Source organism: Phalacrocorax aristotelis, chromosome 6, assembly GCF_949628215.1.
Source record: "Phalacrocorax aristotelis chromosome 6, bGulAri2.1, whole genome shotgun sequence".
Classification (NCBI taxonomy): domain Eukaryota; kingdom Metazoa; phylum Chordata; class Aves; order Suliformes; family Phalacrocoracidae; genus Phalacrocorax; species Phalacrocorax aristotelis.
In genome coordinates this window covers 49,605,262-49,627,252 of record NC_134281.1, presented here as the reverse complement: position 1 = coordinate 49,627,252, position 21,991 = coordinate 49,605,262, and the positions used below count along the sequence as shown (strand labels likewise).

At 41.3% G+C, this 21,991-nt stretch overlaps 1 protein-coding gene across 2 annotated transcripts in view; it reads right to left on the bottom strand.

Moving 5' to 3' along the window:
- The window catches only part of PIK3R3 (phosphoinositide-3-kinase regulatory subunit 3), a 77,554-nt gene that overhangs the window by 4,020 nt on the left and 51,543 nt on the right, over nt 1-21,991 (bottom strand). For both annotated transcript variants that reach the window (XM_075097751.1, XM_075097752.1), the window contains 7 exons: nt 8,276-8,387; nt 5,876-5,974; nt 4,259-4,439; nt 3,309-3,434; nt 2,409-2,551; nt 1,092-1,268; nt 159-233 (listed from right to left, as the gene is read on the bottom strand). In XM_075097751.1, coding sequence (XP_074953852.1) covers nt 159-233; nt 1,092-1,268; nt 2,409-2,551; nt 3,309-3,434; nt 4,259-4,439; nt 5,876-5,974; nt 8,276-8,387 — 913 coding nt within the window. The remainder of the gene's footprint in view (nt 1-158; nt 234-1,091; nt 1,269-2,408; nt 2,552-3,308; nt 3,435-4,258; nt 4,440-5,875; nt 5,975-8,275; nt 8,388-21,991) is intronic.

Sequence of the window (21,991 nt, the reverse complement as noted above, 5' to 3'; positions counted from 1 at the left end):
AGCAGAGTTGCTGCCTCACATGACACAGTTCCAGAGAATTTCTCCCTTCTTCTACAGTAGTTTACTGAGAAACTGATGTTTTGTCTTACAGCCCCCACAAGAGAAAACACTTATTAATGGAACATTGCCAGTAAAATCATATGTATAGTGACACTTACTCATCAATATTTTCATTTTTGATCCCCAGCCAGTCGTTTATTCGCTTCTGTCTCACCCCTTTGTGATTGAGCCATCTGCCAGAAGAAGAGAACATTAATGCATTACTTCAGAGTACACGTCCAGGTTTTCTTACTGAACAAGCTGAAGCTCAGACACAATGTCCCACAAAGAAATGTCTGGTGCTTACTTTGTTCTCCAGTAGCAAAAGCCATAAGCCATTGAAAGACCAGAGATTCCCTACGAGTGCTTCCTTCCATCATCTTCTGAGATGCACCCTTTACTGGGCAACAGCAAAGAAAAGCCAAGAAGCAATCTCTTAAATGGAAAAAGGTGGTACAGCTGAGGAAGAGGTACTGCCTCTGCACAGTGCAGGCCAGAATGGAAGTGGAACACAAAATGTGGAAGGTGCCTGTGTCTCTTGGGAAAACAAAATGGGTGTTGCCACTGGCTGCTTCTAACCTCCTAGCATGACCTTCTGAGATTGTGTGTTTCCCTCTGCCTTCTGCCAGAACCCTAGTGCACCAAGTCCAGCCAAAGGACATTAGCAACTGGGTAACAGGGGTGTCAGTGAGGTCAATGGTGGGTACAACCAATATCTGCTGCACCCCGCACAAAAAGTACTAACCTCTGTTGTATCAGCAGGCACAGGTTTTGTTTATAACTGATTTATCTTAAATGTTTTATTTACAGGAGTTGCAGAATGTGCACCTAGTTGTGGCAAGCTCTTAAGTCTGACAGCAGCATAACAAAAGGAATGATGTCATCAAGAGGCCAACCAATTACTCAGACATCCCATGCCAGAATGTAGTACCTTAGCACTCACAGAACTTTGGTTATGAGAAGAAAATTAAATTCTCATTATCCTTATAGAAACCGTCATTAATCAGATTCATCAGAGACACTATTCTGAGGTACAGGTCAGGCTTACTTACACAAGATACTGATCTCTGATTTTGCGGAGCTGAATTAGGTCAGGCTTGATACTATTCATTTTCTTATCAGTCTCCCTGTTGTCCAGAGCTTGTTTCTTCAAATCTTGTTCGAGGCGCATTTTACTGTCATGGATCTCACCCAGGCGTGATTTTAATTTTTCATAGTTCATCATTATCCTGCAAACAAGTGTAATATTAGAGAGGACAAAGCAGTCTAGGACTGAACCTTACCGGTAACACTTATATAGAGTATCACAAGAACAACTGTAACAGCAGCTCCTCCCTTTGACTGCCTCATCTTACATGAAAATTACTGTAAGTGCCAGAAAAGACCTCTTGCCAGAAAGCCTATCACCCTTTTGCATAGTTTGAACCTTCACTTTACCTTAATCTATTTCCTTCTAGCAGAAATGCAAGCACAAATTATCTCTAAGAGATAGATAAGTAAGCTATAACAGATTCCGCCTTCACTGTGAGATTCACTTTTTGGTATATCAATTACGCAATCCCAACATAGGTATCAGTACTATCAAGATTTCAAATGCAGACTTCAATCAAGAGCTACCAGGAAGTAACACTGCCTGTCTCTTCATTCAAGATTCATTTGCAGCTTTGGTACAATTCAGGAAGATGATATATTTCCCCTGTTAACTGATCATTATTCAAAATGAAGCACCACAATTGCACAATAAGATTGTTACAGGTAACTGTTTTCAGTCTAAAAATCTCGAGGTTATGCTACCATGATTCATAAAGCACTGCGTCAAGTTCGGCATTATACCTGGCATTTCTTCAAAGGCCCAAATACACCTTTTTCTGCTAGTATCTTCACAGAAGGGCAATTTCAAATGAGGCCCTTACTGAATTTCCATTAGATGACCACTATCAAGTAGAGGCAATTAAATATTCATCATCTTTGGAATTGACTAAAACTAACTACGGACTAGGAGATTTGACAGCTCTATGCCAATTTTGCAGTCTACAAGTAAAGGTTTTTCTGAATTATATTCTCTGAGCATATAAGTGGGGTAAGCAAATGCAGCTATTATTCCCTGATCCTCATCACAGTTTCTTGATTTACTGCTGAAGTTGAGAGAGAATAATCTAGAGATCTCTCCCACCTCTGCTGTCTACAATGCAATTCCCTAACAGAAGAGGGCTTTACTGAAAGTTCAGACACCTTGGGGGAAGTTCTCAGAGTAAATATTGAGTTTACAAAGTGTTTTATATGATGCAATATTGTATAAAAGAATTTCATGGGAGTGCCGATGTGGACACTAGCTCTTCTTTGTAAGCAAACACAACTTGAGAGCCTACCGTTCAATTTCTTTGTCATTCCCCTCTCTGCGAAATCGCTCAATGTATTCTTTGCTGTATCGCTCTTGTGAGTGGCACTGTTCCTCGAATATCTTAATAGTTTCATTAAATGCTTCAATTGCAGTCCTCTTCATCTGAATTTCCTATGCGAGGAAAGAGTCCTTCATCATTTGTTCATGATACAGATGACAATGCAAGACTATTACGTTCCCTAAATTGACTGAGCAGGTGATCTTTTCTCCCCCCGCAAGTCAAAATGTGATTGATCAGTTTTAAGTTTAGTCAAATGTCCAAGCAGAGTCAGGGAAGTACAGGGAAGAATTACTCTCTTAAGTCTACCCTCCTCCCCGACATGATGCCTTCAAATATTTTAGTCATATTTTCCATCTTGGTTTGCAAGAAGACTGCCAGCAAACCTCCTCCCCATATATGAACCGTCTTATTTTACAAGAAGCAGTCCAAATACGGTATTCACACTTCCTTAATGCATAATATCTGGTATCTGACTTGAACACGACTTCGTAAAAAGCCTGGACAAACCCCTCTACAAGTCTCACTGCAGCACACAGCAGCTGGAAATACTCAGCAACCAAGGATGAAGTCTGCAGTGCAAAGCTTGTAGGTGGACGGTCTTCACCACTCTACCTTATACTAGGAAGTTCAGCTTGTCTTTCTTCCTTGCCCCACACCATACCTCTAGGACTATGAGCGACAAGTAATATTCACTGTTTCCATGAACTTTGAAACCACCTCACTTTATTCCACAATTTACTAAGCTTTCTCCTTGTATTTTCTGACCTTGGACTGCCTTTACTACTTTACTAGCCATAATGGGTTAAAATAATTTTCTTTACTTTTTGAACAGCAAGAAACACACTCTACAGATAAAGTAGAACCAACCTGTGATGTTCTGGTATATTCTTCATACAATTTGTCGTATTCTTTACTCTTTTCCTGATACTGAGCATGGTATTCTTGAAGCTTTTTACCTACTGCATCTATATTATCTTCTTTCACCAACTGATCCTGTACATACAAAAAGCTATTAACCCTTCAAGCAAAGCAGCTTTTCCTTAACAGTATTCATGTCCACCTACGCACATTTGCTTTTTACAGCTATTAGCATCATTTTTATAATCAGGTTTCTACAGAACACAAACACTGTATCTAAATCCCCCTTCTTCCATGCAACAAGTTCCACAGTTTACAGACAATAGGAGCTGGAACTATGGGACACCAAGAACTATGCCACAATACTAAGCTTCCAAAAAAAACACACTACAGCTTAGGTCTAGGATTGCTGTCCCCTATTGGAGAAAGGAGGAAGGGAATTGCTTGGTATCTGAAGTTAAAGAACATAGTATTTTTTTTTCTCCAAAAAGATCTGCAGTTGTTTTTCCTTAATGCAAGACAATGTCTCAGGCTACTGAATAAAATGTTGAAAAATATTCTTGAAAAATGTAGATTGCTTTGAAAAATTTAGATTGCTTTGCACAGAAGAAGCAGCTGCACGGGTCATATGTGCTTCAAGGACAACACTGTCTAGAACACTGCCCTGTGGGTCCATGAGGGTTGAAGGGGAAAAAAGGCTTCTCGGGCTCAAGTCTGCTGCTTGTCAGGGTTTCACTTCTCTATTGGACTGCTCCGATGGAGACTGGACACTTGATAAATTGATGAAGCTTAAATGGCTAGACAATTTGGAAGACCATTACGAGCAAAATGAGTTCAAATGTGAAAGCTCACCTTTTTTTTCCAGTTTTCAGGAAAAAAAAAATCAGGCTTTACATATAGAAAACAATCATATAAACATTTGCAATTTTTTTCTTGTTGGGGTCTGATGAAGATCTTACCTGCTGGTACCGGGACACTGGATACATCAACTTCACATCAAGCTTAGGGTTATACTGAGCAAGAGACTCATTGCGGTAGTGGTTAATCAGTTCCACAACTGAATTAAATGTCAGTGGATCAGAAAAGCCATATTTTCCATCCCGATGATAGATCTTTATCAGTTTATTGTTGCCACCCTTCCTGTAAAGCAGTACAGTCATTTAGGTTTTACGCTGTACCTCCTATCCCTCTGCAACACTAAGGCTGCTAACAAAGACACCAGTGAAATTTCTGGGCTTTGACACTGTACACCTTCACAGTGATTCTTTACATACTAGGAGTTATTGGTAGTTTAAGAGTCAATACACACAGAATTATCAGCAGATATTATTTGAACAGGAGCAAAGCCCGAACTAAATCTCTTCCTGTGTGTTCGTTCTGGAGCCAGCTTATGGTATTTAAGACCTAGCTTTGCCAGAAGTTTTGCAAGGGAAAAGGAGGATGTTGAAGCTGAATAAAGGAGCCATATGAAAACCCAAACCCACAGTTTCCTGCAATTTGGGGTCACTAATAGCATACGACTGAGTATACATTTATACAGTGATTAACAAATTTTGAGTTATGGATACTAATACAGGATACACGAACATAAACAAAATCCTTTGAGGATTACAAGATCATTGCAAGTTTAGGACTTCACATTATCCAGATTTATACATTCTAGCAGTTTCCACAAATAGAGTGCTTATTTCTTCCTTTTTTCACCAGACTGTTTAGACAATATCCTGTCCTTCCTGCACCCTCAATTTTGGTTCCTAAAGACATCTGTGTTCGGCAAAATAACCAAATCATACCAAACCTTAGTGCACAAACCATGAACTTCAAGGCAGAAGTCAAAACAGAATTTAAACTACGCCCTATAGACAACTATGCCGTATAGACAACAGAACTGCACGGCAAGATCAAATATCTACCATACCATAATAACTCCCAAAGGTGTGCTACAGAGGCAGTGGCTTATGCACCTTGCCTGTTTGCCTCTAACAACCCATCTTGGGAGCCTGGCAGAGGCAAGGAGCTGGACAGGCCGGGCAAGGCACCAGCAGCTAGTCACATGAGGTCTGCTGTGTAACTGCAGCAGGCAGAGCTGGGGCAGGTCTGGGAAGCCTGCCACTTGCCAACAATTTTAATGAAGAAAGGAACATGACTCCAATATTTCCTAAACTTTAGATCAGAAAGCACAAGACACTTTTTACAGAGACACTGTGTTCAATTCTCCCAAGCTGCATGCTGATGAGATATTCAACACACTTCCATTAATCAAAGCCCTAGTTTATAAATACCTTTTACCTTAGCAGTTCTGAAACTATGAAGCAGTTCTGAGCAGCTCTCCTCCCCGAGTCCCATCTCATCTACACGGAGATGCTTAGAGTAGTGTTTAGTGAGGGACAGGATTCAACATACTGAGCAGAACCAACTACCAGACCTGACTACTACTTTGGTCATTCTGTGATCTGCAGTACCTTTGGGAACATCTCTCAGCTTGAGCCATGCGAGCTTTACGCAGCCACTGCTGTCACTGGTATACCAACTAGCTACTCAGGATTTTACTATGTGGACTACAACTGCACGTTTACCGTAATGTCAGAGTGTAGTCTCCCTGCATCTTGGTTGATGCATCACGCACCAGGAATGTCCCATCTGGCATGTCTCGTAATTTGTCATTTACTTCTTCCCTGAAGAATGGAAAGGAAGGCAAAATTAGAAGTGTTAAGAATGTGATCATCTTCGCTGCAGGTATGAATATTGGAACCAGTAACACCAGCATGTATAAGGAGTTCAATCTTCAAAATATCAGGCAATCTTCTTTCACACTCAGGCTCTCCAGTCTTTTAGGCCATCTAAAGCAAATCTGAACTTGCACAGTTATACTATAAAATAGCAGCTGCAGTCAATGGCCACTTAGGAAGAAGTCTCTGTTCAAGCAACAGAAGCAGCTGTACCTCAGAGTTCACAGCCTTTCCCTGTAATCTGCTCAGGTTTTAAAGTCCACACTGGAAACAGGTGTCCTTTGAGAAGGCAGTCCTGACCTCTTAAGAAATGGTCTCTAGCATCGTAGCTCAAAGGTGTCTAAAGTTTAGCACAGTTTTTGTCTCAAGAGACTCACTGTTGGCTTAACTCTGATCTTATTTACAGCAGTTTTAAAGCACTACAACCCTGCAAGCTTCAGTGCAACTTCTCCTTATTTATAAATGAAGCAAAAAGATACTCAGTCCAGAGCTTTAAGCTAAATCAAGAAATCTTTTAGTGAAAGTGAGTACCTGTAAACATTGAGAAAATTATTTCAGCTGAAGAATTAAGTGTCTTGCCAGGTTTGACCATTTTGCTCAGATTACATATCTCACTTTACAACAGCTCTCTCAGTTTCTTAGAAGCACTAAGCACTTTAGTTTCCAAATGATTGTATTAAAAAGTTTATCAGGTAGCCTCAACGTTATCTAAGTGAGGTAGGAAGCCTACTTGAATCTTACAAAGAAAAATCAACAGCAGCTTTTTTTAAAAATACTAAGGAACAAAGCATTCTTACAAAATGGCCCTAGTTTTGACTTTAGCTACCTGAAAACCATTCTGTTAGTAAAACTGACTCCTATGAAGTATCATGTGCACATCCACTTACAGATTGGACCCAGTCAACTCAAATGGCCTTCTCCTTTTTGAATAGATAGATATGATCTAAGGACTTGGGCTTATGCCTGCAAGTTGCACCCTGGAGCTCGTGGCAAAATTTTCAGCACAAGTTCTTGACTGAAAAACATGGTTCCTGCCCTGACAGCCTGATGCTATCTGTACCTGCCGGCTGTCAAATTAGGGTCATAAACAATTCCATCTTTATATGCATGTCTATCTGACAAAGCCACTCAATGTGATTTCTACTGCATTAGCTCCTGCCATCGTGTGCACTGTTAATTGAGGAACAAATCCACACTCTATAAACTGATACCAATATCAAGCAGTTTTAAACAAATCCTGCCCAGTGGGTTTTGTGATCAGGTTTTGCCACTCCACTTTGATTTGGAATTAACAGAAAAATATCACTGCCGAGGCCCTTCAAAAGCAAGCTCTATGCAGGTTTGCTTTATAAAAAGATAAAGGTGGTACAATAAAGATATGAAAACTTTATTTCCCTTCACAGAACTTCAATGAACTATTGTAGCAAACACACTCTTCTTGCCTCTATCTGACAGTGTTTCAAAGTATTACGTGCGCAAGTTTGAGCAATTCCTGATCATGCTCCCAGCATGCTCATGTTTCCCCTTACAGTTCCAAATTCTAGACTCTTCAGAAGTGCCTTAAGAGGGAAAGACATGACTGGACACTTCAGTTCTTTTATGCAATTAAGTATATAAAAACCGGCACTTCATTTTCTGAACCTAGCCCAAGCCATCTATTTTCTCAAGTGCACAGAAAAGGGTTTCCTTAAGAGGTAAAACATAATTTATTTGGTATGTGTCTGTATCATCTGCCCAGTATAGCTGGTGATGGTTAGCATTTGTAAGAGCTATTTTTATACCACCATGTAACAGAAACTAATACAGATGCAATTTTAACCAAATGTTAAAGAAACAAAAAATAAGAATGCAACTCCTTTTATTCTGAGAAAACCTCCTACTGAAAGTTTGCTGAACTGCATGCATCCCAGCATTGTATGCTTACAAAACCTCATTAGCTAGCACATTCAGAAGCACTTTTCTTTGGAACAAAATAATTTTCCCTTTTTTAAAGACTTTCTGTATATGGAGAAATTTAGAAACCCAAAATAACTGTCACCAAGACTGGCAATATCTGCACCAGAACAGCAGCAACTTAAACACAAGCCCTGAATACACTTTCATTTCAATGCTTTGCCAAGCATAGTCCTGAAGCGTTTCCCTCCTGTAAAATGCTGCCTGAAATAGGCTTTTTTCTCTTGAATTCTAACAGGCTTATTTTTAATAACATTTATATTTTAATTACTATATTTTAGTGATATTGCTTACCTTGAGATATCCCCCCAGTACCACTCCGCTTCCTGCAGAGAGAAGCTGGAATTGTCCTTTATTCCATTTGTATTGACTGGAGTCATTGGTTTGGGGGGCTTTGGAGGAAGAGCTGAAAATTAACAGATTAAAGAAAGGTAAATGGGACAATAATCACTACACTGTTAATGAAATATGACGGGGAAAAAGGAAAGAGAAAATGTGCATCTTGAACTTGAATTTCAAGCTCTCTCAAAGTAAACTGAATTGGTAATTTTTTAAAATTTGAAGTCAACAGCTGCACTGTGGTCCCAGATTTCCTAGTACTCAAGCCAAATGTGCTTGAGGGAGGAAAAAGGGAAGGAATATTAGGAAACATGAGTTTTTGTTAAAACGAAGACTGGCTCAGGCACTATTACAAGGGCAATCATCGCCTAAATCTCCAGACAAGTTACAAAGGTGTATTGTGTTTGGAGAGCACCGTGCACCACTATGGAAAAACTCCAGTTGCTTAGGCATCACCAGTCCTTATGCTAACCCATAAGAGCAAATGAGTGGACTCTTCAGATGGAAAAACACTGCTAGTGAGAGAAGTGGTAGCTGGACAGTGGTATATCCATCATGGACTCCAGGTTCATGTTTCATACTAGATTTGTTGTTTAGGTTCCTGTTAGGAACAAAAGCTATGACTCTCTGAATACTACAGGACATGAGGTGATAAAGGAAGGGGAAAGGGAACATTAGGTCATTAGAGCGCCTGCACCACTTTACATAGCTGAAGCATTTACCACAGGAAAGGAGATGCTACAAATTCCCAAAAGACAGGCAGAACTGCACATCTAGGGCATACCTGCCCAGAATTCCCCTGTTCTGAATTCAAGGCAAACAGGCTTTTACTTCTGTTCTCAAAATAGGTTAACATGATGTAAGGGCATACAACACACTGAAGCTCTTCCTATTTGGTTAGTTTTTGGTCAAACAACTTTATCACGTTCTTGATTGTAAGCCCTCTATAGGCATGCTCATTTATTGGTAGAGACTTGTCTGTCAGCAGAAATGAATTACACTATTTTCTTTGAGAAAGATGTCTTGAGTGCTCTCCCCTGCTTTGCAGAGGCTGAACGTTTCATCAAGAACACTAACACTGAAACTGACCATTTTTCAGCCATTTAATGAGACAGAATGTTTTACAGGGGCAGGTAACATTTAAATTCAGAGTTAGAAAGCAGCTACGTACATTGATTTGCTACTAGCACATTTTTAAGTCAGACCCTGAGCATCTGTGCTCCCGGCCCTGTGCCCTAGCCATCAGATTACACAAGCATCAGTGAGCAGACCTGACACACACTGACAACAGCCATCTTTCAGACACACACAATCCTGGTGTACAAGCAGAAATACAAATAAAGGGCGCAGAAAGAAGATTTTGATCTCTAGCTCTAGTGCAGAATGGCTTAGTACTGAGGTGTGCTACTTGGCACCATCCATCTGCTCACCTCCGAGCCACACCTCCCACATTAAAGGAGAAAAAACAACGTTCCAACTGCTGTTCCAAATACCATTTCACATTGAATATCCGACACAGTAACTTCACTGTTCTCAGACAAACCAGTAGATACTTTCATCGAGCCAATCTAAACTAAATCTGAACCTTGACCCAGACGTTTGCACCCTGGGGTTGCTGACCAAACACCTGATTCAGATAGCAGCATTCATTCTGCGGGACTGAGCCTTAAACCATAGCATACAGGTTCTTTTTATGGAGTGAGCTGGGAAACTTTCAGGTGTGCACATATCTAGTGAGGCAATAACAGGTCTTGTTATAAAAGGAAGGTAAAAGCGTTCGGATTCAGTGAAGTAGCTTCCTGGTTAGGAGGCTTTGGTTACTCCTAGCTCAACTGTTACAGCTGTTTGTATAGCACCTAAGTATTTGTACAGAGCACCACTGAGAGCAAAACACAGTTCTAACCCTACTCTGCTTGAAGATCCCAGCCCCATCCTACTTTACAGGGTCAGAGGAGCATATATCCAGGCTAAGCCTGTAGAGTCTATTGTATTTACTGTACCCTATGCTGTTCCATGTCCCCCATTCAAAATTCCTGAATTAGGAAGTGTCTTCTGCTCCTCCTTCCTCCACACCTCACATCTGGGTTACGGTACCCTACACATTCTAAGCAATTCCCAGTCTCAGTGTCTGCATATGGCAGTAAATCCAAGTTCAGAAAACCTGCAGATATTCTGATCTCCAGAATCTTTTGCAGATTCTGAGTCAAACGCATGAAGATTCATGTAAAAAACACCCCACACAACAGCAAGGAGAATTCTTAGAAAACCATATCAACACCAGCAATTATTTCACTGGGTCTTGCAAGTTAAGACTTGGACACATCAAAAAACTTTGAGGTATTTTACCCTGGTAATAGGGGCTCTCCAGAAGAGGCTTTCAAGCATTCTCTAGAGTACTTGAATACTTCTTTAGCCCTCCTTGTAAGATTAAGTCTTGCTCCTTTATACACTGTGGAATTATTTAGCAGTTTTGTTAGGGCTCAGTCCAAAGCACTGCACACAGAAAATCAAACTAATGAAGACCAGAAAGGTAAGGAACCAAAGTTTGGCATATAGGCAAGGTGCACTAAACATTATACCAAGCGTCCTTACTACAGGTGGGTGTTTTTCCTTCTTTCCCTTAATAGATAGGTATCAGTTCTCACTATCAGGGGGTTGTCTGCAGAACTTCATTCTGCATGAGAAAATTGGAAGGAAGTTCTTCCAGGGAGAAGAATAAGGCTTGGACCAGTTCCTGTAAAACCTGACTCATGGAAGCCAGTTCTTTTCACAATAGACTTTTGAAAAATGCTTTTTAATAGCTTGCACATTTTAAAAATACAAAAGTATTTGCAAGGGTGGATCCTGTTTCCAGAAAGCTATGGATCTAATTCTTTACTTTCAATACTTTGAGTCATAATAGATTTTCCCATCTTGGATACAGAACCAGGCCCTTGCTATTGTTTTACCCAGTAGACTAACAGGCCCATCCATTTCAGTGTTTCTTGGCTACCCTCTCAGCCTGATAGGACTGTAGTCAGTACAAATGGAGAACTGAGCACGAAGGTAGCTTAAATCCCACAGCCTAGAACCTGTGATGACTCAAGGCGAACATTTTGTAATAGCATGGCAAGTCTACTGTAACAAAGCAATGTCCACCCTGCTGCTGCTCTCATAATGGCTGGCCCAGTGGGTTGCTAGAAGAGGCATCCTAAAATAGTTTTTACTAGTACCTAGGCACTGCTAACCACCCTGCTAGGAGAAATCCTGTGATGTTTCTATGCTAAGCTACAGAGAACCTTGGAGTCTACAGATTTTGATTTAAATTTAAAAAAATCCAGTTTTATACACCTTACTTGAAGAATAGAGAGCTAAAACCCTACAGTAAAGTAAAATAAGGCTGGCTTGAAATCAACAGAAATGCTTTCAAGAGCAGCCGTGTTTCTTTCCATGTCACTGAGTCCAATTCTGAGCTAGCCACAGGCACAATCTTACTTTATCTCAAAACAAGCTCTGATTAGAATGAACAATCCTGATGGCTTCTTCCCTCCTTTTTCCTGGGAGAGAAAGGACATTGATCACAAGTGATTAACAGCACAATAGATCTATCTATCTGTTCTAATAAAGAACTTGCTGTTAGCACCAGATACGTAAGTATCCTCCCCCTACCATGTCTCTAGGACAGCTTTATGGCACACAGATCTTTCCAAAACCCAAAAGGCAGCAGCTCAGCTGGACCCTTCCACTCCCCCATGAGTGCACTCCCAAGACCAGGTTCAGACCTCAGTGACTGCCCTGCACGCAGCAATGAGAGCAGACTGACTCTCCCTCACGCACTAGCAGACATCTCTGGTTTTTTTCTCTTTAGCAACTCTAGTTCCGTCTTTCTAGCTTCCCCAAGCAGCCTAGCTTGAGCTAAATCCTAATCCCAGATCGGTGTCACTTAGAAGGTGGGAAATAAAAACGAGCTGGTGATGGAGCAGAGGCGGCGGCAGCCAATGCCGGCCAGGCCCAGGATCGGATGTTGCTGACGTCAGGGCCCGGAAGGCGGCTGTGCCAGCTCCAGCAGGTAGCTTCAGCTGAGCTGCTCTGCGGAGCTGCAGCACAGGTCCTTAGAGAGAAAAGCCTATTGATTAGGCTTTGCTCAGGTAATTTTTCTGATGCTTTCTTGACTGAGTAGAATTGCTTTTTAAAAAGGCTACTCAAGATTTAACTGACATGATTCCCTGAAATTCAAACCACCTCCAACACCAAGGCAACCAAGAAAGCTGGCGAGTGTCTGAAGTTTAGCACTGTTGTATTTTTTTTAAATTAAAGTCTCTTGTAGAAAATAGTAGGCTATATTAATCCCGAATTTAACTTCAAAGTACACCACGACTTCCATGAGATATGCACTTTTCCCAGTCAGGTTTTGAATCAAACTTCACAAGTTTACATGATCTAAGAGCCACCAAACCCTATGTGTGGCACTGATTCAGGAGGTGTGAAAAAAGAAGAATGCTTGGGGTCTCCAAGTGCTACATCCCACACAGCATCCAGTCAAGCAGCCTGTTTCTTCTCTGGCTGCAGTATTTACACACAAGATAAACCTGCCAGTTAATTAAACTCTAATTTGCAGTTTTAAGGCAGATGCCACTTAGTCTAAGAATGGCTCCATAACTTATTTCTTCCAGTATTTTCCAAGAGCTGCAGGCCAGATACTTAAAACCATAGCAGGTTTAAATGCAGTATTAACTCTACCTTACTGTTACAAATAATCACAACTACCAAATACTCTGATAAAGTATATTTTAAGTCACTCAACACTTCCATAAGCTTGTTTACTAGCCTTCTTTCCGATGCTCTCAATCTGATCTCCACATTGTGGCAGCAGAAAACACATCAGAGTATTTCCAAGATAGTTACCCAGCTTCAAAAAGCCTGACGTACAGTGTACAGCCTACAAACTGTAATATAAAGCTCTAGGAAGTGTCATTACTATGGAAACATGCAAGTAATCCACAGTTAGACCAGCTAACATTTTAATGACATAGTCCTTAAGGACAGAAGTGTTTTCCCTTTGGAGGTATAGATGGAGACTTGGAATGGAAGTGTAGGATAGCTTTTTTAAAAATAAAAATCTCCCCAGTCTTTAACTGCTCTCTGTAGTCTTATTAAATTTCTCAAAACACTTTTCTCAATTTCTCTAACACTTCTAAGGCAAAGCCTCAAAATCCTTCCCTCCCTCAGTAATCCTGTACTTGTCCCTGCTGCATGAGATCCCCTCAAGACACTGGAGAAAAAAGCATATGCTGGACAACGGTGCTTTTTGCACACCATTTCCATGAAGTTGTGCACTACTTGTGCAAGCCAGAGCAGTAAGGCACCACGCTTTTGCCGAGATTTTCCAGCTGACAAAGCAGAGGGTCATGCGCACCTGCTGACAGCAGTTCATTCCCCACCACTGGCAGGTAAGTTATCTTGGCAGCTCCACATCTCAGCTCGTCAGTTCTCTTGCCAAGACCCCTTTTGCAAAGTACTGAGCACCAATGCCCTTCGAAGCTGCCCTTCCTCAAAGGGCAGCTAACATGCACTGAGAACTCCTTGAGGGATGGAGAAGGAAGCTACTCAAACGCATTATTGCTGGCCACAGAACCTCAGGCATGCTCACATTTTTGCTCTCCTCACTCAAAGCAGGCAAGATGCCAAAGAGCAAGACATATTCAAAGAATTGAAGTCTTTCAATATCTCATTACAGAAAACAGCAGACAAGTTGGCAGAAAGCCAGGCAGGCTTCCAATGAAAACACTCCCATTATAGCTTTGCTTGCGTTTCTATGAACTTTCATAAAAACCAACACCTTTAAGAAATATTTCAGTTTAGATTAATTGGCTTTTTTGATAAAGATCTGTTTTGTTTGAAAACTCCCCAGCTATCCAGTCCTCTCCCACACCTCCCAACCACTGTTTCACCTCCTACAGCCTGCCAGACTTCTGCTGCACTCTGTTCTTCATGAGCACCCACAGCTACTGCACAGGTTAAAAGATTATCTGCTATGGGACACCTGCAGAATTGTGGACAACAGTGTGCAAAGAAGAGGCTGGCTCAAATTCAGAATTCTGGGCATTTTACAAGCACCCCTCACTACTCTGCAAGGCTGGTTACTTCACAGCCTGAGATGGAAGAAATGGAAGATGCTCACTGTCAGATAAACTATACTGGGATCTTTGACTTCCATATTATAGAGTAACACAGCATCTCCTCTTCATTCCAGCCTTTTCATGAAGTTGCAAAGCCAAAAATCCTCAACTTCCCAATTATTTTCACCGCTCGATAAGAAACTGTTTTCCTTTCAACCCAGACCATAGTGTAACAGCTGCAAAGCCACAGCAATGTCAGAAGTTCCACGATCAATGGGGTTGATATGACTGCCCCAAAGTTAACATGAGGAAGATAAAAACAATAAGCCCTCTTTTACCTACCAAGCATAATTAGCACACTATAAGCTGGATATGTTTTAGAACTTTTGCCGTGTTTCACCACTCAAAGATTGTCACTACCCAACATCACATGCTCTGCTCACTTCAGGAAGAAGTATCTTCTAGCCAGTAGGCCCAGGTTTTTATGAACTCTTCGGAAGAAAGTCCACAGAAGACATTTGATTGTCCATGAAAATCTGAAATATTTGATAAGAACAACTGTACTTTATAGTATCCAATGTCAGGTCTAGAAGACTATACAATAAAAGTACATATAAAATGCAAGGAGCAACTAGATTCTCCTTTTTGCTTATTAACTAAAGCAGTTCCTCATCTGCCTTCACAGAAGAAATACCACAGCATGTTTTCTACCCCTCCACTGGTAGAGTCTTCAAACAGCTATTAAAAAAATACTCTTTGGTCAAAAGACAGATTTTTGGATAAGAGTAAGGAAAACACAAAATTTAGCATAGGCACAGAGCTACAGTGGTTGAGAACAAAGAACTAGCTTTTCACTGTGGAAGACAGAGAACGAAGTCAGGCCCGAGCAGTGACACGCTACGCTAGGAGACCTACCAAAGCCAAAAGAAAAAGCCATTTTTAATAAAAACAGCCCAGGGCTGTTTTCCCCAGATATTTCAAAGACTAACTATCCATCCAGGCATCAGGTACAAACCTCACAGGAGAAGCAATTCACAGAAATAATCAGCACTACTGAGAAGTTTGCTGCACAAGAGCCTACTTAAAAATAATAATAATACAGCTGTAAATCCATGTGACTTGCTGCTCTAAGCAGCATTTTATTTCAGCTTACCACTAGCTCACATCTTTCAGAACAGTGTACAAAATTGTTCCTCATACAGTACCTGTCCTTGCGCTATGTCAAGCTATTTTCCAGTTACTGAAGTAGAAATATTTCAACACCACATAAATTGCTAACAGAGAACCATCTAAACCAAGATCAGAAGGTGCATTTGAAATCAACGCTGCAGAAGAAATTTGAAGGTGGAGAAGTATTCAGAGGAAAACTGTTGTTTGTTGTGTCCCACATCATCTTTTCTCAGAACCTTGGTCTTGAAGGAAGTTCCACCAAGGCAGAAGTCCCAACCCATGCAATCCTATGCAGTGCCCTCAGCAGAAGCTGAGATTCAGAGCAGGCATGGAGCAGTCTAGCCAGGCTCAGACTGCACTGCCATTCCTCATACTGACATCTCAAGGTGTAACAAAATAAATGGATTCAATCTCCTCACTCAAGTACACTGTGATAGTCAAAATATTTTAATGAAACCCATTTCACAGCAGCAGTCTGATTTCTGTCACTGTCCCAAAACTTATCTGTAAGACTGTACTGTACCCTTTGAAATGGAAAGGATCTTAAACATTCATCTCCTTGATTCAAGCTTCCTTGCATCCTTCAAGAGACTACTTCTGGAGGCAGGAGATCAATCAGACTAAAGGTGCCACAAACACCAAATACTTTGACACCTGGGAGTAGTTCCTCAGAGGGCCAACAATCTAGATTCCTATGATGTCCCCAAGATGACAATACAGGGCAGTGCAGCATGAGTACTGACAGCCTGGGAAATTTAATTGTAACATACAAATTCAGGTTGTAACAGACAGCAGAACTTACTACCCAATATTGGCAAAAACATTATCCATCTCACCTCAAACATTTTCCTGGGGCAGGTTTTGGAGTGTAAGCCCTACTGCCCACACTCAAAAGATACCTGAACAGTGGGATGTGTTCCCTCATTACAGCAGTTTTTCCTCTAGCTCTCTTGCAGCAGCTCTGGTTTCTGGGTTTTGAGGGGAGGGGAGATCTGAGGAAGGAAAGAGTTCCTCCAAAAGCAAACATATGTGCAGCATCAGATTTTAGAGACTACAGAGGCTGAAATTTAGGATAAGGCTACAGAAGATAAAAACTCTGAAAAATGGCTCCTGTGGATTTTTTTTCTTTCATGGGAAAGAGGAGGAAAGTAACAGAGAGTAAGTAGTAGCTAACAGAAGGAAATGGAAGGTTTATCTTTGGAAGGAGAAAACTGACCAGAAGTACAAGAGTCCCAAAGTGACACCAAACCAAAACCCAAGTTATTCTGTAGTGAAAGAACAAGGAAGATGAAGGGGATAGGGATTGATTATATTCTTTTTTATTTGTCGAAACCCACAAATTTTTGTGCTGAGAAACATGACCTTTTTCAAGCCTCTCCTAAATAACCATGTGTCAGCTTCAGTGATATCTGATTTTAGAAGAAACATTCCTATGAACTATCATTAAAATAACATTTTTCCAGTTCACAAAAACTGGCAGAGAGTGTGGGTGAACGTTAGAAGCAGTCACAGGTTGAAGCAGTTGAAGTATTTCATCTCCTTTTTCAAAGAGCACTGGATGGAAGGTAGCAATCTCGAGTGTGCTGCCGGACTCAATGCCAGAGAAGAACCTGGATCCTGTTCAGCCACAGGAAAGCTTCAGAGCACATTGTGTTTCGGCATTAGGACTCACCAGGCAGCTGGTTGGTGTCCAGCAGGGCAGTTGGGGTCCTTTTCGGAAAGGGCTACAACAGGCACCACTTGCACTTTGCTTCCTTTGAACTGTATGAATTCTTATAAAACTCCCTGTATATAGCCACTTTTCTTGAAAAGAAATAGAAGTACTTAAGGTACTAGAATATATTCACTGAAACGTTGCAAAATCTTTGTCTATTGAATGGAGGCCACAGCAAAGATGAAGGACAATGAAAATTTCTAAAAAGGTAAGATCCACTCACATTGTTTGGGGACCTAGCACCAGCTCATATGCTGTAGTTTAGATTATGTGGAGAAGCAAATACTTGCTTACATAGCTATTGTGCAGATTTTAACCTGACAGAAGAAATGAGATAAAAGCAGAAGAAAATCTGACTCATTTCCATAAGGGCATTTTGTACATGAGCAGAGACTGTTCTTTAAGCATTACTCAGCAACGTACTTTACAAAAATTAGTTTCCAAAAATCCAGCTAGAACACACCTGTTGCTTTAATGAGGCCAAAGTTTTACAGCAACCTGTTTCAACACAGTTAATAATCTTTTTGATAATAATAAAGCCTAAGCTTTAAAACATACAGGGAATGCTGATAAAAGTATTCTTTATGCTGCTGTTTCCAGTGTTCTCTAGTTCTCTGCCCAAAAAGTGACTCACTAAATGACCAACACACAATGATGTAAGGCACCCAGCTGCTTTTAGTACTGGGCGCAGATGTGTATGACCAGCTATGCCTCTCTTTTCCCAAGCTGTAGAGCAAAGATAAGTCTGAATAGCTTCACTCTGGAATAAGATATCACGCAGGCAATGGCAAAGACAGAAGTCAACTCTGCTGCTTGGGAAAATATTTCCCAAAGGAAACTCCAAGAAGAGTTCTTTTACAGGTGAGGTATAAGGAAGCAACACAGTGATTAACTCCCATCAGGTGTAGGCATCATGGAGTACGAAAAACTGTTCAGAACAACAATCACAGAAATATAATTTGCTGCAGGTTTTGCTTTCAAGCATGCGATGAGGAGCTTGGTTTCTTCTCAGAACATTCTCACATGTTTTAGTTTGCATAAACCTACAGCTTTACAGAACAACTCCCTCCAGGAAGCTTTCCCTCCCCAACTATTTCTACATCATCTGAAAGCTTACTGATAAACAAAAATGTCAGCCTTTTAAAGGAGGCTCTCCCATCTCAAGCAAAACATCATTTCACTTTATATTAATGAAGCTATTTTTTGTGTTCATGTACTTAATTGAAAGCTGATGAGTGATATTCTTTAACAGTTAGAGCCATCAAAATGAAAAGCTTTTGTAAGGAATGCAAAAGCAAGCCTGAAAATGCAATACAAAATAAAAAATTGTTACAGCAGTCACTAAATGAAAAGTCCAGTAGAGAAATTTAAGTGTAACAAGAACAGAATACAGACATTTCGCATCACTATCCTCATAGGAATTCAGACTCCAGTTCAAACCATTTTCCAGGATACTTCCAGAACACTAGTGACTGAGCATTATTTATTCCCTGCTTTACCCCAGTCTGTGCAAACTCCTCTTCGGTAATAAGGAAACTCTCATCCCCCAGCATCTGCTTTTTTGGAAACATGACTTTCAGCAAGACTTAAATGCCCAACGAAGACAGTTGCTACAGTGCTGCGCTCTTGATTACATGCACTAGTAGAACTACTTTTTTTTCCTAAAGCGTATAAGAGCACAACTTTTCTTTGATAAGCTTCTGGAGTCAGCTCAGAGAAGCTGAAGGACAACACTGACAATGCTATTAAAATTTGCATCTGTTCTCCCACTGGAAAACTAGTCAGGCATAGACATGCAGTGTTCACCTACATCTGGTTACTGCATACCACAAACCCCATTTGAGAAACCACATTCAGTTTCCACTATAACATTGATAATGATATAGCAGGACTGGTACCCGAGTAAACACTGCCCTTGAGATCAGAACCCTATGTTTTCCAAATTACAATTATAGTATCACTCCCCTAAAACAAGGGTTGTCAAATTATGTATGAGAAGAAAATAGAAACTATAATGAATAAATACACTTTTTCCCTTTGAATACTTGTCTCATTCATACAATGGCAGTGCTGCTTTTGCAAAGTAGACTGAACTAGGTAGCCTATAGATTATTGCTGCCCTGCGCTGCCCCCCCCCCTTTTAAATGTTTTGTAACAAGAGCATTGTTATAGCCTGTCTCAGCACATGACACAAGGAAGAGTAATATTATTGAAAAAGATGGTTTGATCAAGGTATAAACATGGTTGGTCATGTTTGGGCCTAACAGGCTTCAAAAAGGTAGCTTTCATATAGCTTTAGGACAAACACTTGTTCTAGTATCTGCTCATAAATAGACAGAGCCCATTCTGCATCAGTAAGCCTACTTTAAACTTGCAGTTTTCTTCATAATCCACACAAATGAAACTAACCTCTAATTTGTAGTTGAGCCAAATATCTTTGCTGACATCTGTGTCTGAAATCCCAGCGGAACACTCTTACTGATTTTCATCCAACTGTGACAAAATGTATTCAGTGATTACACATTTTATCATCAACACAACTGATAATATATCCCAGAACAACAGAGGAAAAGACATTACTTAGTCCTACTTATTAGAAGTGAGGTAGAGGTAGTTATGCTTTAGGTACTCTGGTAACTTTTGCAGTCAATTCAACATCCTCCATTCAAAAACTTAATGGCAGTAGCAACTTTTTGCAGACCTGAACAGAATTCAGTCGAGTAACCTATTTCCTTGTCTTTTCAAACAGTAAGAACAAACATGCAAGTGAACCCGACAACCAGTTTCCTAATGCCAGAACCAGCATACGATGGTGCTATGGCCATAATATTCCCATTAATCTTAAAGAGAACATGTAGAAGCAACTAGGTTAGCTATATGCAACTGATGGTTCCAGTTTTGTCTTTAGACACTGAAAGTTTTTCAGATGCACCTAGTATTATTTGCCACATATAGATCCTACCTTATGCCAGCAATACATTTTATTATGCCAAAAGCCATGCCAGTGGAAGGAAAAAGCATTATAGAATCTTAGAATTATATAGGCTGGAAAAGACTTTTAAGATCAAATCCAACCATTAACCTAGCACTGCCAAGTCTACTACTAAACCATGTCCCCAAGCACCACATCTACACATCTTTTAAGTACCTCCAGGGATGGTGACTCAGTCACTTCCCTGGGCAGCCTGTTCCTATGCTCACCCATCTTTTCAGTGAAGAAATTTTTCCTCATATCCAATCTAAACCTCCCTGGCACAACTTGAGGCCATTTCCTCTCATCCTATCACTTGTTACTTGGAAGAAGAGACCAACATCCACCTTGCTACAACCTCCTTTCAGGTAGTTGTAGAGAACAATAAGGTCTCCCCTGAACCTCATTTTCTCCAGGCTAAACCACCCCAATTCCCTCAACCTCTCCTCATAAGACATGTCCTCCAGACCTTTGACCAGCTTCGTTGCCCTTCTCTGGACACACTCCAGCACCTCAATGTCCTTCTTGTACTGAGGGGACCAAAACTAAACACAATATTCAAGGTGCAGCCTCACCAGTGCTGAGTACAGGGGCACGATCACCTCCCTACTCCTGCTGGCCACAGTATTGCTGATACAAGCCAGGATCCTGTTGGCCCTCTTGGCCACCTGGGCTCACTGCTGGCTCATGTTCAGCCGGCTGTCGACCGGCACCTCCAGGTCTTTCTCCACCAGGCAGCTTTCCAGCCACTCTTCCCCAAGCCTGTAGCATTGCACGGGGCTGTTGTGACCAAAGTGTGGGACCCCACACTTGGACTTGTTAAACCTTATACAACTGGCCTTGGCCCATTGATGCAGCCTGTCCAGATCCCTCTGCAAAACCTTCCTACTCTCTAGCAGATCAACGCTCCCACCCAATTTGGTGTTGTCTGCAACCTTACTGAGGGTGCACTCAATCCCCTCATCCAGATCATTGATAAAAATATTAATCAGAACTGGCCCCAACACTAAGCCCCAGGGAACACCACTTGTGACCAGCCACCCACTGGACTTAACTCCATTCAGCACAACATTTTGGGCCCAGTCATCTAGCCAGTTTTTCACCTGTCCAAGCCATGAGCAGCCAGTTTCACCAAGGAGAACACTGTGGGAAATTGTGTCAAGGGGTTTACCAAAGTCTAGGCAGGTAACATCCACAGCCTTCCCTCATCCACTAAGTGGGTCACCTTGTCATAGAAGGACATCAGGTTAGTCAAGCAGGACCTGCCTTTCTTAAGCCCGTGCTGACCCGGCCCAATCACCTGGTTGCCCTGTATGTGCCATGTGATGGCCCTCAAGATGAACCGCTCCATAACCTTCCTCAGTACTGAGGTCACACTGACAGGCCTGTAGTTCCCCAGACGCTCCTTCTGGCCCTTCTTGGGATGCCCATCTACATTTGCTATGCTCCAGTCGTCTGGGACCTCCCTGGTTAGCCAGGATTGCTGATAAGTGATGGAGAGTGGCTTGGTGAGCCCTTTCGCCAGCTCCCTCAGTACCCTTGGATGGATCCCATCCAGCCCCATAGGCTGGTGAGTATCTAAGTGGAATAGCAGGTCACTAACCATTTCCCCTTGGATTATGGGGCTTCATTCTGCTCCCCATACCCATCTTCCAGCTCAGGGGGCTAAGTACCCAGAAAACAACTGGTCTTATGATTAAAGACTGAGGCAAAGAACA